The sequence below is a fragment of the Theropithecus gelada genome, chromosome 4, assembly GCF_003255815.1.
Source record: "Theropithecus gelada isolate Dixy chromosome 4, Tgel_1.0, whole genome shotgun sequence".
Lineage (NCBI taxonomy): Eukaryota > Metazoa > Chordata > Mammalia > Primates > Cercopithecidae > Theropithecus > Theropithecus gelada.
This window is the reverse complement of record NC_037671.1, coordinates 88,955,349-88,973,357: the sequence shown is the minus strand read 5'-3', so window position 1 is coordinate 88,973,357 and position 18,009 is coordinate 88,955,349. Positions and strand designations below refer to the sequence as shown.

Here is an 18,009-nt window from a genome sequence, read left to right as displayed (position 1 = left end):
CTTAAGCAGGACAAGGAGAAAAGAAAAAGCAAGACATATTTGGGCATCCTAGCATTGTGTTACCGTGCAATGTGTTTGTCTTTATTTTATCCTTATTATTATGTCATAGGATCTTTGAGGACAGGGACTTTCTGATTCATCACTGCTATACTCAGTGGTGCCTGAGATGAGCTTACAAGTTAGGTCTTCCTAAATGGTTGCTTGAGTGAATATATTCTATAGCATGTCATGTTTAATTTCAATCTCAAAATTAATTCCACAATTTTTTAAAATCTCTGAACTTAATTCCAAATGAGATGTTTGATACTTTTCCGAATAAGTATCTTTTAACTCTGGAGGAAAAAAATACCAAGCATTTCTTGAATACCAAGTGATTTTGTTTATGCTTTGGGTGTAAACTGAATGTACAGAGATCTCAAGGAACCTCAGAAATATTTGTTATAGTCATTGATGTATCCCCAGTGCTTAGAACTACACCCAACATGGATTGGGTGCTTAATAAATATTTGTTGAGTGAATGAATGAATTCAATAAACATTTATTGAGCATCTAGTATATGTCAAGTCCTGTGGTATACTCTGGGGACTAGCTACAATAATAAATACACTGTGACCACACTGCATGCGTAGTCTATTATCTCCCTCCATTGAAAGAACGTATGTGTCTGGTGACACCCCCTGGCCTGGGGAGAAGCAACCGTGTCTTGTGCACAGCTGATTACCACCATTTGGAAGTGTTGAACACGTAACAAACAAAGCTCAATGGCAGCTTAACTGCCAGTCCGTTATGTTCAGCCAGTCAGTCAGTCTATGTTCTCATTTCATAGTGAACTTCAGCTCCACCCTCTCCCTCCCCACCTTCACTGTTCCCCAATGTGGCCAGTTCGTCCTCTGCATCCTCTCTCATATGCCCTCTCCTGCCATGGCTCTGGCCACTCCCTGGAAGGGGCATGCCTGACCTTGTTCGTGCCCTCCTTGCATGAGTGTCTCCTGCCTCCACAACACTCGCAGTGCCACCTGGGGTTTGATCGCGTCACTGGCCCACTCAGGATCCTTCAGCAGCACCTCACTACTTACTGCGTAACATCCCAGCTCCTCTCCCTGGCATTCAAGCCACTCTGCGCTCTGACCCTAACCTGCTTCCCAGCCTCACCTTCCACCTTGCGACAGCCAACCTAAATTCCACCACACTCCACAAGAGCGGCTCTGTCTTTCATCTCTGTTCCCTTCCACAGAACGTTTTCTTTTCCTGGAACAACCTTCCCCTTTCCCCTACTTGTCAAAATCGTCCTCATTTTTTGCCACCAGACCACATGCTATTCTCACTCTCAAATCCAAAGTGACTGTCCCAGCCAAAAGTTATTTTTCTTTCTCTGCCCTATTACAACACTCAAATTATACCATTCATGTGTTCCCTATTACATGTTGCTTTTATTGTAATTGTGAATCATACGAGTGCCTGCTCTATTCAGGGACTGCTATGTACATCACCCACCCTTTCTATAATTCTCAACCAGCCTGCAAGGTGAATACCATTATCAGTGGTGTTCGTGGTCTGTCCAACATCACACAGCTAAGAAGAATGGAGCCAGGCTGTAAGGCTGTGTATGTCACTGCAAAGCTTGTGCCCTGCCCGCTCTAGCAGCTGCCTCACTCACAGTTCCTGGTTGTCTTGTGTTTCTCCATGAGTAAAGTGGGGTCCTTGACCTTATGTATCTTGGTTCCAAATGTAACATGGTTCTATTGAGTGTCCTCATGGGCTGAGAACACATGACTTAATAATACCTTGTACCCAGTAAATGTGGCGTGAAGGAATGCCTGAGATGTCTCTCTTTTCTTCTGTCGTTTATGCTGAAGCACACGCTCAGCTCTATTTGGTGTTTATCAGGACCTGACACCTTGGTACTCCCACCATCTCCTAGGCTAGTCTGCTCTCTTGTTCCTGGATTACTAAATTGTCCTAACTATTCTCCTTGCCTGGAATCCACCCTACCCTCTGCCACCAAACTCATCTTCATAAATGTCAACTAGGTCACATATTCCAGTAACATGTGGCTTTAACTCCCTGAAAGTCAGGGTCCTTCACTTTGCCTCATCACCCCCAACCCATGACCCAGAGTCACTTGGCCAGCTATAGCTTCTACTTACCCCAATCTCATTCCTCTCCCTGAGCCACTGGTCGCCTCTCTCGGATGCACCACACGAATTCCTGTGCAGTGTTCTTTGATCATTAGGTTTGATTTTTCCACATACATGCTCTTTCTCCTCTCCAGCTGTGGGCTTATTGGTTTCTTTAGTAAGTATATATTGAGCCTGGCTGTGAACCAAGCACTGCACTGGACTCTGGGAACCTAGAAAATAGAAAATAAGACCTGCCCTCAGAAGGCGTCCAGTTTACTGCGGTACGTAGACATAAAAGTAGGCAGCATAAAGAAAAGTAGTGAAAAAGAAACAGGAATGTGTAGGGAACTGTCATATTCTACCCATTCTTCATGATATGCTGCCCAAGTTTTTTGTGTGTCCAAACTAATTTTTCCCTTTTATAAATCCTTATAATTCTAATTCTCCTGCAACATTCATTTTGACATTTAGTCACATTGCCTTCTATGGTTATTTAAACATTTCCCACACATGTCCTGCTTCCACAAGTGGATTTTAAGTGCCTTCAAACAAGGTGTATGCTTTATGTGTTTTATACCAGCTTCATCAGTTAGCATTAGCTGTGTAACAACACTTCCAAATTTAGTGGCTTAAAACCACAAACATTTATTATTTCTCACGATTCTGTGGATTGGCTGGGCAGTTCTGGTTTGGACTGGCTCAGACTGGGGCTGAATAATCTGGGATAGAGGTAAGCAAACCATAGCCCACAGGCCTGCCACCTGTTTTTGTAAATAGGGTTTTATTGGAATACAGCCACTCCCATATCATCTATGGCTGCTTCCGCACTACAACAGCAGAGCTGAGTAGTTGGAATGGGTATGATCATATGGCCCACAAGCCTACAGTATTTACTGCTGGTCCTTTAAGAAAAAGGTTGTTACCCCCCCCCCCCCATTCTAGGATGGTTGGTCTGGGGAGGCCTCACCTGAGATGACTCATCTCTGTTCCACATGCTCTCTCATCCTCCAGCAGGCTAGCCTGGAATTCTTTATATGGTGGCCTCAGGAGTCAAAAAAAAAAAAAGGCAACAGGACCTACTGCTTTATACCAAACTGCCTGCTGGACATGCCTCAAGGATTTCATATTAAACCTGTCTGGACTGGAATGCATTACTTTATCAATGTGCAGACTTTTTTATTTTTTTAAAGTTTCTGCTTACCTCATATTTTCTGTTATGCCTTTGATAAAAGCAAGTCCTATGGCTACCCGAGTCAGTTTTGGAGGGGCTGCCCAAGACTCTGTAAAGAAGAAATTATTGTAGCCATTTGAAAAACAGTCCACCACATCAGCCCATTCTTCCCAACCCCAGTGTCTGGCATCGAGCACGTGATAGGTACGTGCTTGCTGAATTGAATTAAAAATATAAATAGAATTTTTGGAGGAAGGGAGTATATTAAATAGTTATTGTATAAGTACCATGTACCAGGTGCTGGGATACAACAATGTACAAAGCATGCAGTTCTCATCCTCAAGGAGCACACAGTCAAACATCAATTCAGTGCATCCTTTCTGTCCAGTTGTGAAATGGGCTTTCTCTCTAGGATTCTCGTTAAGGATCTTTAGCATTTAACTATGGCTGTACTATCCGTTTGTCATTTCCTTTCTACCCCCACTACCCACTCATTAGCTAGACTTTTCAAGCCTGCACAAGGCCTGCTTTAGGATGCCCCTGCTTCCAGCCTCTTCTTAACCAGTGCCCCTGCACATGCTCCTAATGCCCCACTTTTATCAGGCTGCTCCTTGCTCAGGAGCCTAACGCATTCACCAAATTGAGCCCAGACCTCTAATATCCTAGAGCCAGCAACCCATCACAGTCTCCACACTCCTTCTTGTCTGGACGGCTTCTTGTCTGGACCATATTCCTCAGAATATTCACTGTGCATCCTGTGTCCGTGCCTCACTTGTCCTCTCTGCGTAGGGTATCTCCCCTTCCCATATGTGCCTGTTACGATACTATGCATCTGTCAAGGCCGGGCCAGATGCCACCTCCTCCATGCTGCTTCCCTGGTTGACCCTACTAAAAGTTATTTCCTCTTCTGCATTCACAGGGTACCAAGTTGGGAATGCTGCTCAAATGGCACATATCACATTCTGTTTGGCATTTGAGTTATCCTGAGTCATGCATTTCATGCGTTGCACTCTTCTTGAGATTAAGGACCCAGTCTTATTCATTTTCATTTCCTTCTGAATGCCTTGCATAAAGGATACTTTTGGTAAAATCTCGTTTTCTGAATAAATAACTGATATTTGCATAGTGCTTTTGCCATTTCCCAACTCTTTTATTTGCCATATTTCTTTTTTTTAAAATTATTATACTTTAAGTTCTAGGGTACATGTGCACAACATGCAGGTTTGTTACATATGTATACATGTGCCATGTTGGTGTGCTGCACCCATTAACTCATCATTTACATTAGGTATATTTCTAAGAGGCCATTGGTTTAAATATATTATGTACCACCAAGAAAGAAAAAAAATTGATTAAAATATAAGCCACCAGCAGTAAGATATATCCTTCCTTCTGAAATATCATTAAGTGAAAAATGTACACACTGGAATCTGTGACATACAGAATATTAAATCCAGTTCAGGTATCTATCGGTATCCAATTAGACATTTATAAAACACCTAAATATACCAGGCATTAGAATCTCACAACAGCCATATGAAAGAGGTAGGGTGGGTAGTAGTATTCCCATTTTACAGAGGAAAAAATTGAAGTTCAAAAGGGCTCCAGTGCTTTTTCAGAGTGAAACAAATGTAAGTAAAAGAGCCAAAGCTTAGAGCATAAATCTTACGGTGAAAACAAAGCTGCCTTCCTAAAATCACCTGTGGGTATCAAAATCTGTAAGTCACCTCTTATTATCAGTGTGCACCTTTTTCTTTCTTTTTATAGCACTACCTACCCAAAACTATATGCATGCACATCACTTGGCCTTTCAATTTGTTTTTCCCAGCTGCATTGTTTTGTCATGTTACCCCAAGAACATCCTGTTACTTGGCATAACATAATGTAATGTGATGTGATATTTCATGCTGCTTAGGAAAAATTAGAATGATTGTTGGATGCTTAGATTTTTCTTGGGAAGTAATTAGCAGGCAGAATCTCTGTCACACACACACCCCCATAGGAGTTTCTCAACCATCATTAGCCTCAAAATAGTAGAAGGCTTTCCAAACCCAACACTTCACTTAATTAATTACCTCATCTGAATACTTGCTTTTGGATTTTAAGAAATACTTTGTGGAATATGCAGTTGAGAGACAAAACATTTTATTGGTATATTTAGATATTTGTTACATTTTAGAAGGAATTGGTATGTGCACATTTTGACTTTTACATAAAGCTCAAGCTTGTTTTAAAGAACAGGTACACTGAAAACTCTTTTCCATATATATCTGGTTGTATTTTCATTTTATTCAAATTGCCAGGTAAAAGAAGAAAAACGCAAGTGGAAGAGACTTCCCAGATCAGCAGGAACTGGAATATGTTCAAGTCTTGGCAGAGCCAGGTCAGCCTTTCATCTGTCTAAGGGAGACATGTTGAAATACCCACACTGCTCTCAGGATTATTCAGACTTTATTTGAGTAGTTTCTTAATTGCTGGTCACTACACTTTAGGGGAAAAAAAAAACAGTTGGAGAGAAGGGAAAGAGTCAAGAAGACTAGCCAAATGATACAAAATAAGATCTGTAAAGGAAAATCAAGAGAAAGAGGTTGTTTGGCTTAGAGAAGAAAAAGTAAATTTCTAGTACATAAAGGTCTTTGGGTGAAGAAAATTACAGTTCAGCTGTATCCTATGACCATTAATCACAAAACAAGAGGAAATTGCTATTTGTGCTAGACACATTGCATGGTGATAGCATCCTAGAAGTAATTCCCAAGGGATAGTGAGGTGTCCATTCTAAGACCTTTAGGATTCAGTTGCCTAAAGTGGATAGAGACCAAACTAGGAAATTTTGTAAGACCCCTTTAGCTGTATATTGAGTTAATCACCTACTTTTATAACTACCCAAACACTTTTGGATCATAATTATCAGATATGTTCTATAGTTTCTACCTCTAGCTGCTGTGAAATGGGTAAATTTGAAGGTAGGGTGGAGTAGACTTCATGAGAACTTGGTGAATAAAGATTACTCAGCCCCCAAGTCCTTATGTAATATAGGTGTCCTAGCCCTTCTGTCTTGTAGGTCATATGGATGACTCACGCCACGCACATGTTTCACATCACCTCTTAAAGACTTACAGGTGCTTAATCTTTTGAAGAATATTTTCCCTGAAAATATTCCCTTTCTTTCCTGCATGATCAGTTTCTCCCTTTGCACTAAATTTTTCCCATTGGCATAAAAAATCTTTAATATTTCCCCAGAACAAAACTTCCTTATGTCACATTCTCCTTTAGCTTCTACTGCACTTTACTGCTCCCTTTCACACAAAACACTTCGAACTTCTTGTCTATAGGTATTATCTAGACTCATCTCCTGTTATCCTTGAGATACTCCATTAAAGTCTCTTGACACCACTGCTTCACCAGAACTGTTCAGATCAAAGCTACCAGTTACCACCTTGTCGCCTCATCTTCCTCAGCTTCTCAATAGCTTCCAGCACAGTCAATCACTCCCTTCTTCCTGGAACCCACTTTTCTCTGAGCCTCCATGACAGCTCCTCTCTTGGATTTTTTTTTCCTTCTCAGTCACCGCTGCTGTCTCCTCCTCTGTTAGTTTCTGAATTGATGTGCCCTGGGGCTCAGGCTGTCCCTATGTTTTCTCTCTGCCCTCTCACTTGTTATCTCCTCTGCTTCCAAACCTTTATGGCAACACCTCCCCAATTTATATCTTCAGTGCAGCTCTCTTCCCTAAATATCAGACTTATATATGCAACAGGGTACTTGACATGTCCACTTGGATGTTTGATAATCATTTCAAACTTAACATATCCAAAACAGAACTCTTAACTTCTACCCAGGCCCTAACCTACACAGACACTGGAAACTGTCCATCTCCCAATTATTCTTATCTCAGTAAATGACACCATCAGCCATCAGCCAGGGGTCCTGTACCTCACCTTCCACGTCCAAACTATCAAAAACTCCTACTGTTTTATGCCCAATCAGATATCAAGTCATTTCACCTCTTTCTATCTCCTCTGCTACCTCTCTCAGACATGTTGCTTCAGTTTCTCACCTAAACTACTACATTAGCCTCCTACCTGACTCTGCTTTCATTCCTGCCTCCCTGCAGTTCATTCCTACAGAGAATCCAGAAAAAGCTCTTCAAAATCTACAATCAGATGTGACTCTCCTACTTTCTAAAAACTTTTAAAGAGGACCTCCTCTTCTGCCAGTATAACAGACTTTGTACTCCAAGGGGTATCTCTGTTGCATTTTAGAACTCCTAGGAAGTAATGAAAATATCTAATAAAAAAATACAAGTAGCTAAGTGCATATATGTCAACAGTAATCAAGCCAGAAAAGGCAGACTTACCCATCACTTGTGTTTGTGTGTGATGGTCATGTGGGGGTGCAAATGGGGACTGTACTGCAACTCCCCCAGTTTAAGCCTGGGATTCTAGAAGGGAGATAAAATAGCCCAGGTTGGTAGTACCACTAAATTCCAGAAAAAGCAAATGTAATTTAGGCTTCTAGTTTTTTTCACAGATTGGGATCTTGAGCTTTCAAAAAAGATTATCAAACAAGGAAACAAACCACCATGAGTGAAAGTCAGCAAAAGTAGCATTAATGTATTGATTACTCCTTCCTCACCAAGGACTTTAGATGTTTGAATTATCAGCTAAGAAGAAACTAGACTACCTTATATAAAGAAAAATTAACTTAAATATAGAATACAAAAATGGTGAACAACAGTGGTCTATCACAATCACCAGGCACTTTTGAAAAAGAGCTAAAGAAAACCTTCAGTAATAAAAAAGTAATTATCAAAAAATTTAGTGGATAAGCTTTTTTGTAATGGATTAATTAATGAACTGGAAAATAAAACAAATAGTTTCATGCAATGGAGCACAAACAGACAAAGAGATGGAACTGTAAGGAAGAGAGGTTAATAAGTTCGGAGGGCAGAATAAGCAAGCCTAACAGAAGCCTATTTAGAGGGTCAAAGGGAACAAAAATATGCAGAATGGAGATGAGACAATGTTTAAAGAGACTGTGGCTCAGAATTTTTCAGTAAGATGAGAAATGCTGATCCAGAGATACAGGAAGCAGTGTATCTAAAAAGACAAATAAGCATTCACAACTTTATGCTGTAAATCACTGAAGACAGCTCTCTTAAAAGAAGCCATAGGGAAAACAGGCCACATCCACAAAGGCACAATACTTAGACTGACAGCAGACTTCTCAACAGCAATGACTAAATCCAGGAGACAGTAAAATATTTTCAAAGTTCTGAGAGAAAATAATTTTCAACTTAAATTGTGTTTTCAGCAAAAATAACCTTCAAAATGAGAGTGAAATATTTTCTTCAGACATACAAAACCTAAGGGAGTTTACCACCAGCAGACTTACACTGAAGGAAATTCAAAGAATATACTTCAGGCTGGGTATGGTGACACACACTTGTAATCCCAGCATTTTGGGAGGTCAAGCCAGGAAGATTGCTTGAGGCCAGTTTAAGACCAGTCTGCACAACACAGTGAGACCCTGGTTCTACAAGAATAAATAAATAGCCAAATGGGTGGTGTATACCTGTAGTCCTAGCTACTCAAGAGGCTGAGGTGGGAGAATCACTAGAGCACGGGAGTTGAAGACTGCAGTGAGCCCTGATCACACCACTGTACTCCAACTTGGATGACAAAGCACAACCCTATCTGTTTAAAAGAAAAAAAAAAAAAGCATATACTTCAGAAAGAAGAAAAGAGCAAAAGGTCTGAAAAATAGAAATGGTAAGCAAAGAAATCGGTAAACATGTAGGCAAATCTAAACAAATATTGCTGGTTTAAAATACTGTGTAAAACTCCCTATATATGAGGAAGGAGATAATCAGAGTTTGCATTATAAGGTCCTTTTTTTCTGAAGGGGTTAAAGTACTAATTTTGGATTTCAAGGGTAACTGCTAAAAGAAAAGAACTAGTATATAACTTCTAAGCCTGATGTTCATAAAAGAAAAAAGAAAAAATGCATAAAGCATAGGAAAGTAGGACAAATAGAAAATAATATTATAAAAACAAATACAAATATATCAGCAGTCACAATATATGTAAATAGCCTAAACTTTCTGACTAAAAAATAGAGTAAAAATTAAGATTTTTTTTAAAAAATGTAATACCAATTCAGCTATACAGTGTTTAGAAAAATATACCTTTAACACAGAAAGACAAAGAAAGATCAAAAGTAAAGGGATGGAAAACATATTCAAGCAAATACCAATCAAAAGGCAGCTAAAGTAGTTTTGTTGATATCAGTCAAAATAGACTTTAAGGGCTCGGTATGGTGGCTCATGCCTGTAACCCCAGCACTTTGGGAGACCGAGGCAGGCAGATCATTTGAGGCCAGGAGTTCGAGACCAGCCTGGCCAACATGGCGGAACCCTGTCTCTACTAAAAATGCAAAAAGTTAGCTAGGCATGCTGGCCTGCACCTGTAATCCCAACTCAGGAGGCTGAGGCATGAGAATCGCTTGAACCCAGGAGGCGGAGGTTGCAGTGAGCCAAGATCATGCCACTGAACTCCAGCCTAGGTGACAGAGAAAGAACCTGTCTCTCAAAAATAAATAAATAAATATATAGATGATAGATAGATAGATAGATAGATAGATAGATAGATAGATAGATAGAAGACTTTAAGACATAAAACATTAATCAAGGTAGAGAGAGCACTACATATTGATAAGGTTTTAATTCATTGGAAAGGTATAACATTTCTATATAGCATCGAAACATAAAACAAAAATTAATAAAACTATAGAGAAATTTCACATTTCTCCAAGTTATTGCTTGGTCAAGCACATAACAAATAATTAGTAAAGGTATATAAAATTGAAACAGTACAACTAAATAGTTGGATTCATAGAATCTTGCATCAAACAATTAGAATATATGTGTTCTTCACAAGGAAGAATTACAAAACTTGCCCTTATACTACGCCCCCAAAACAAGTCTCAACAGATTTCCAAGAATCAATATAATGACCACATTATCTGATCATAATACAATTAAAATAGAATTCAGTAGCTAAAACATAAACCTCCCAAAATTCCCCTTATATGTGGAAATTTTTTAACATTTTAAAATAATTCTTTGATCAAAGATGTAATAATGGAAAATTTAAAATACTTAGAATTGAATGATAATGAAAATATGATGTATCAAAACTTGTGGGATACAGTAAAAGTTGTACTTGGAGGAAAATTTATAGTCTCATATGTTTTTTTATTTTTATTTTTTATTTTACTTTTAAGTTCTGGGATACATGTGCTAAACATGCAGGTTTGTTACTGGAAAAGGAAAAAGTGAAAATTAAGAAGCTAACTTTGAGAAGGTTAAAAAAAAGATGAACGACAAAGAAAGAATGAATAAAGATGAGAACAGAATTAATTAAATTGAAATTTTAAATACTATATAGGGTATCAACAGAGCCAAAAGTTAGTTCTATGAGTGGAGTTCATAATACAGGGTTTGGTAACCTTTTTTTGTAAAAAGGCATATAGTAAATATTTTTGGCTTTGTGGGCCATATAGTCTCTCTCACTACTACTCAACTCTGCCAGTATAGTGCAAAAGCAGCTATAGATAATACGTAAATGGGTGGATATAGCTCTGTTCCTATAAAATATTGTTTTAAAAACATGGTAGACTGTATCTAGTCTACAGATCATAATTTGCCAACCCTGTACTAATAGTAAGACTGATGTAAAAGAATAAGTCCAGTGAGATAGTTTAGCAAAGTGGCTGGATATAAGATCAATATACAATATATATCAATAAAAATTAATTGCCTTATACACCAGTAATAGAAAAGTAATTTTTAAAAAGTTATTGATAATAACAACAAAAATTTAAGTACCTCAGAACAAATCTAACAGAACTTATGCAAGACCTAAATAAACTAAAATTGTATTGTTTAATCTGGTTTCAGAACCCCTTTATACTCTTAAACATTACCACTGGGCATGGTGGCTCATGCCTATAATCCCAGCACTTTGGGAGGCCGAAGTGGGCAGATCACCTGAGGTCAGGAGTTCCAGACCAGCCTGGTCAACATGGTGAAACCCCATTTCTTTTTTTTTTTTTTTTAATTTATTTATTATTATTATACTTTAAGTTGTAGGGTACATGTGCATAACGTGCAGGTTTGTTACATATGTATACTTGTGCCATGTTGGTGTGCTGCACCCATCAACTTGTCATCTACATCAGGTATAACTCCCAATGCAATCCCTCCCCCTCCCCCCTCCCCATGATAGGCCCCGGTGTGTGTTGTTCCCCTTCCTGAGTCCAAGTGATCTCATTGTTCAGTTCCCACCTATGAGTGAGAACATGCGGTGTTTGGTTTTCTGTTCTTGTGATAGTTTGCTAAGAATGATGGGGTGAAACCCCATTTCTACTAAAACTACAAAAATTAGCTGGGCATGGTAGTAGGCACCTGTAATCCCAGCTACTTGGGAGGCTGAGGCAGGAGAGAATTGCCTGAACCCAGGAGATGGAGGTTGCAGTGAACCAAGATCGTGCCATTGCACTCAAGGCTGGGTGACAGAGCAAGACTCTGTCTCCAAAAAAAAAAAAAAAAATTACCAAGAACCCCAAAGAGCTTTCGTTTATTTGGGTTTTATCTATTTATATTTACCTTATGAGAAATTAAAACCGAACATTTAAAGTATCTATTAATTTTTAAATCACAATAATAAGCCCACTACATGTTAACATGAATAACATATCTTTATGAAAAAGTATATTTTTCAAGATAAAACAACAGTGAAAAGAATGGCATTGTTTTGTATTTTCCCCGATTCCTTTAATGTCCAGCATACTAGAAGACATTTAAATTCTAATATCTCTTTTAGTGTTCAATCTTGTGATATGTCATTTTGGTTTCATTATATGAAAAAATTCAACCTCACACATGTGCGTATTTGGACAAGGATAGAGTTATTTTAATAGGTTTTTCAAGTATTGTGGATGTTCTTCTTTGATATTACATTAAAATTCGACAAGTGGTAACTTCTTAAAAGTTAGTTGCAATAAGGAATCTAAAGCCAGATCGATGAACTTTTCAAACTCCATTATATTAAAATTCATTACTCTACCTTGCACATCACATCTTTTACCGAGTATGATTTTGTGTGATTGGAACATGTTGCTTTATCAACTTACACAGATCTTCAAAATGATGGCACTATCTTAATGTTCAAAAAAAGTCACCTATTAATGTTACCATCAGTCTTATCAGAAAAGCCTTTCAAATTTGGGGAAGCTGCCAAGCTCACAGTAGGAAATACACATTTTCCAAAAATCTGATTTTTATTTGAAAGCTTAGATTTTATCATTGGCAACAAATACTGTCAGTTGTTTTCCTTGAAGTGACAGCTCATTCACCTTGTTCAATTTCAAGAAAATATCTCCCAAATACCCAAGTCTGAGTAACCTTCGTTTGTCAGTCATTCTTTCAAGTAAAAATGGTGTTCTCTGAAAAGAGTGATTTGTGCAGCTTGCCACTTAATGCCACAAATGCTTTTCCTTGAGATGACAATCATACTTTGGTATGCAGCAAAAGTACTTTATGTGCACATCTTGTTTTGTCACACAGAGTGTTAATGTTATATGTTGAGATAATGTTATATGTTAATGTTATATGTTGAGATTTGATAATGTTAATGTTATATGTTGAGATTTAGTACAAATAATAATTTTTACTGCTTGATCAAGTTCCTTTATAAGTGAAACTGGCACCCGGTTTTATGGTGAGTATATGGTAGTGAAGAACTGATAGTTTGGTGCTACTGCTTTGTTTCATACTGAGATGCCAGCATTTTTAGCCACCATTACGTTTGCACCAGCAGTGCTCATGTCAACACTATGAAAAAGACATATAGCATCTTAGTATGACCATGAAAACAGAATTGACTTCATTGGCTTTCTGAAAGGGTCTCGGGATTCCCAGGGGTTCCACAGACCACACAGAGATTCATTGCCAGAGGCCCTCCTGTGGCTCTCTCCTTCACGTCATTGAGATCTCAGTTTAAATGTCATGACCTCAGAGAGGTCTGTCATCCGTAGTCACCCAGTGACTTCCTATCATAGCACCCTATTTTGTTTTTATAACACTTATCGCTACTTGATAGTTTATTGTTTACTTACACACATTTATTGTCTGTTTTTCCCAGCTAGAATATAAGACCTGAGAATGTAGGGACCTTATCTGTCCTGTTAAATACAGTAACTGTGTCTACAAAATTAAAATAATAACTTGGCATCTAAGCACTCAATAAATGTTTATGGAATGATTGGATCAGATTGAGGTGGTGCATATAGAGTTGATTTTTCATAATTTCTCATCAGATGGCCTCATAGCTGCAACTAACTATTTTTTGCTTACTCTGGATCCTCTGTATGACAACAAAAGGAACTTTTGAGTTCCCCATTTTGCTTACATTAACACAGTCCTCACTAGAACCCTACAAGTTGGGTTCTGTTTACCCCTCTTTACAGAAAAAGCATCTGAAGGTAAGCAAGAGCTGTTACAAATCTAAAGAGCTAGTGAGTGTTAGAGCCAAAAATGTAACTTACATCCTTCAGCTTCTTCCCAGGCAAACTAACTCAATGGATGCACATTAAGACATACTCCTAATTATTGCTCAGAGTGCCAAGGTTTCAAGAGTTGACTGCCAAATGATGAGGCAGTAGTCATTCAGAAAGTGTGCTTGTTAGAGGGAATTTTTAAAATAATTAAAATTGAAACTGAAGTTATAACAAATGAGCAGCAGATTTTCAAAATTAACTTTTTTGTACATTTTAGAAATGTTTACCTCAACCCTCAATTCCCAAGAAACCATTATATGTCTTCAGCCTTTTGCCCAGAAGTTCTTAGGATCTTTCCTAGGAACTGCCACAATGGCAAATGAGCACAAAGTTTCGTATTACATTGACACCAAAGACCTTTCTTTTGCCCTGGTTCCTGGTTGGAACAAGCATGAAATACCATGTGATGACATGCCATGGCAGCATGAAGGCTTAGGCCCAAGGGAGACTGAGGCAGGAGGATTGCTTGAGGCCAAGAGTTCAAGACTAGCCTGGGCAATATAGTGAGACCCTGTCTCTACGAAAAACACAAAAATTAGCTGCACATGGTTACGCACACCTGTAGTTCTAGCTACTCAGGCGGCCAAGGCAAGAGGATTCCTTGAGCCCAGGAATTCAAGGCTGCAGTGAACTATGATCACACCACTGCACACCAGTCTGTGCAACAGAGTGAGACCCTTGTCTCTAAATAAATAAATAAAATACAAATAGAAAGACCTAAATCTGGAACTAATCTCAGTTATTATATCCACTTCATGGAATATGCCACAGGTAAGCTATGACTGAATTTCCAGTCATCACAAGTCAGTAATAGAATGGAATATGAGTCAGGCCTCTTACCGTCTAGACAGGTGCTTTGTTTGCTTCAGGTTTTATTTGAAATCTTTAACACTAAGGAGAGATTTACCGAGAGACTTTCTGGGGAGCCCCTAGCTGAGCCCTTTAGACACCAGATGATTTGAGACCTTTGAGAATCAATTGTCTGGGATTGTGTTTGCCAGCCCTAAGATCCATAACTTCAGAAAATAAAGTGGAGTGCCAACCCAAGTTCTGGTTTGGGGGTATGCTGGAGAGAACTCAGGCCCTGCTTACCTCAGGGATTGATGGTGTGACTCTACAGGAGGCACTGACAAGGCCTTTCTTTTCCACAATTATCCACTAACTTAACTCACCCTCAGAATATAAATACTCCTAGAAACATCAGGATGGGTGATTGTAAGACAGTCACAGCTTTCAAAAACTCGGAACGCTCGAAGGTGCTTAGCTTCATCAAGGATACTGTATGAGTAGAGGAAAGAAGTGATTCGGGGAAACGGGGCATGAAGTGTAGGTTCTGTCAACAGAAGAGCACTGACATCCAAGAGAATGAATGAGGTGGGTAGGGCATCTGTGGAGAAGCATTTGCCTGTCTCAGCCTTTCCAAGGCCTTTCCAGGATCATGGATGTGCCAGTATAACTCTAGCTGACATTGGTTTCTCACCAGTAACCAGAAAGGAACCTGACTGTATGGCACAGAACAGTTACATTATAGGCCCCTCCCACCTCTGCCCCCCTATCCCTGATAACTTCCTCAAAGCACCAAGAGGATAAAGGTTTGTAGAAGTCACATGGGCAGGCCGGGCGCAGTGGCTCACGCCTGTAATCCCAATACTTTGGGAGGCCAAGGCAGGCGAATCACCTGAAGTCAGGAGTTCAAGACCAGCCTGGCCAACATGGTGAAACCCCTAAAAATACAAAAATGAGCCAGGCGTGATGGCAAATGCCTGTAATCCCAGCTACTCGGGAGGCTGAGGCAGGAGAATCACTTGAAACCGGAGGCAGAGGTTGCAGTGAGCCAAGATCACGCCATTGCACTCCAGCCTGGGTGACAAGAGTAAAACTCTGTCTCAAAAAAAAAGAAAAGAAAGAAAGAAATTACATGGGCAATTGGTCAAGGCCTGGGCTTGGCCTCTGTTAATGAGTTGCTTGGGCGTAAGAATATGGTTTAACTTCACCCTTCCCTTTATTCTTGTAATTACAGTGGAAAAAAACACACACACCTAATTGTAGTAGCTCTGATGCATTCATTTTTGAATGCTCATAAACTTGAACTTTTTTACAAAAGCGTCTCTGTAGGTCTGTGGAAAAAAACCTCTGAAAGAGCCTGTGGAATCAACTCTTCAGTGTGCTCCTGCCTTAGTACATTCTGTATTGATACCATCCATAGGGTCACCCAGAAAAATCGGATGCTGCTTCTAGCTAGCTCCTTTGAAATTTCGAAATAGCTACTTTGTCTTTTGTCTCTTTTGGAGGAGGAGGTGTACCGTATTCATGTTTGTGTACCTAGTACCAAGCTTACAAGGGAGAATACAGTTAGGGATCCACAAATATTAACTGATCTCTCTCTGTGCCTTCTCTTAGATAATTTCTGTTTCCTCCTTCAGAATTCAGTTCAGGCTTTGCCATTGCTGGGAAGCGTCTCATCTGTCCTTGATGGCATTTGTCTGGTTAGCCACTATATTATGAGCTCCAGAGGCCTGTGTTTGTGACCGAGCACTTAGCAAAGTGGCTGGCATGTGGTAGACACTCACTAAATGTTTCCTAAAAGCTTAAATGACTGAATCTTTCCATGTTTCCAAGTTTCCACACAACTTTGCTCTTCTTTGAGTGTGTTTTCATTCATCCACTTCAAGGTATCCAGAGCTCTCATTGGCAGCCAGCAGTCATTCTAAAACAGAGCTTTCACTCTTTCGGATATGAATGGGACACTGGGGAAGACAGGAGATACTGAGACTTCGTTTTGGGGTCTTTATTTCCTGTTTTGAGGATTACACAGAGATACAGAGGAATATCTTTGATCACAGTGGAGCAGGGGAGCAGATATGAACAGAATCCTCATGGATTTTAGGGGAGAGAAGCCTGTAAGGCTATGGGAATGAATGGAAATTTTAAAAGTCCATAGAAGCTGGAGGCTTTAAAACTGTGCCAACTTTTAGTGCCTCATGATTAAAAAGCAAAATAAATGACAGACAAAACCCTGTGCATTTGGAAAGAAATATTAATTTTAGAAAGTATGCAAAAGAAATTTTTCACAGTGGGATACCTCTTGCATCACCATCCTTTTAGTGTTTTTACATGGGGTTATAGCCCTATGGGCCTGAGAAGTTTTTGGTATTGGTAATATGATATTTGAAGTAACCAAAAGAATTTGGTGAACCCACTGACTTGGTTTTGACTTTTGAGAAATACAGCTTAACTACCTCAAATTCAATGCAACTTATCTCGGATTTATGACAAAGATTATTTTATCTTAGTTGTGGAAGCTTGCCTGCCTGTTTCTTCAATAGAGATGACAAGTTGCACGTACGGAGTGTTACAGATGTTGTATTTGTGATCTTACCCCCCGCCCCATCTTTCTTACTTTGAGACATGTTGTGTACATCTGTTAATGTCGTTTCTTTCCTGAAGGACTCACTCTCATGGGTTCCAGCCTGCACAATATGCTGCAATAAGATGCTCACCAAGAAAAGTGCTTAGTTACCAAGACACCTGAAGTAGGCTGACACACCTTGTACACAAGCCAAGCAATGGAAACTGCTCCAGAGAGTCCTGTGGTCCGCTTTGTCCTCAATAATTTAGGATGCAGGCTTTTCTGAGCATCTAAGGGAAAAGTCTGGATTAGCTATGTAGACAGGGAAAAAAATTAATTCTGTGCCCTCTCATCCCAGTATTTATTATCTCTTTGTCCAGTAGAGTCAGATGTTATCAGCCTGATAACAGTTTCCTTCCTGAGCATAAACTTGCTTATTCATTCATTCAGCCCACATGAGCTTACTTCCTGGTAATCTCATCCAGTCTGTGGCTTTTAAATACCATCTCCATACTAATGGCTCCCAAATTTATCTCTCTAGAATCAGCCCTGCCCTGAACCCTAGGCTGTGTTCAGTTGCTTACCTCCACAGGGCTGTCTAAACAACTCCTCAGAGTTGTCATATCCAAAACCAACACTTGTTCTCCCCTCATCCCCCACACCTGATCCTCCCCTAGGGCTTCCTATTTCAATAAATGACACCCACATTCATCTGGTCACTTAAGCTGAAATCTTTGGTGCCATCATTAACT

At 39.4% G+C, this 18,009-nt stretch overlaps 1 protein-coding gene across 2 annotated transcripts in view; it reads left to right on the top strand.

Moving 5' to 3' along the window:
• BACH2 (BTB domain and CNC homolog 2) overlaps positions 1-18,009 on the top strand; it is a 374,467-nt gene that overhangs the window by 230,130 nt on the left and 126,328 nt on the right. The window contains exon 3 of one of the 2 annotated variants that reach the window (XM_025384073.1): positions 5,595-5,674. The exons of the other annotated variant lie outside the window; for it this stretch is intronic. Coding sequence (XP_025239858.1) covers positions 5,651-5,674 — 24 coding nt within the window. The 5' untranslated portion in view covers positions 5,595-5,650. The remainder of the gene's footprint in view (positions 1-5,594; positions 5,675-18,009) is intronic. 2 annotated transcript variants of the gene reach the window in all.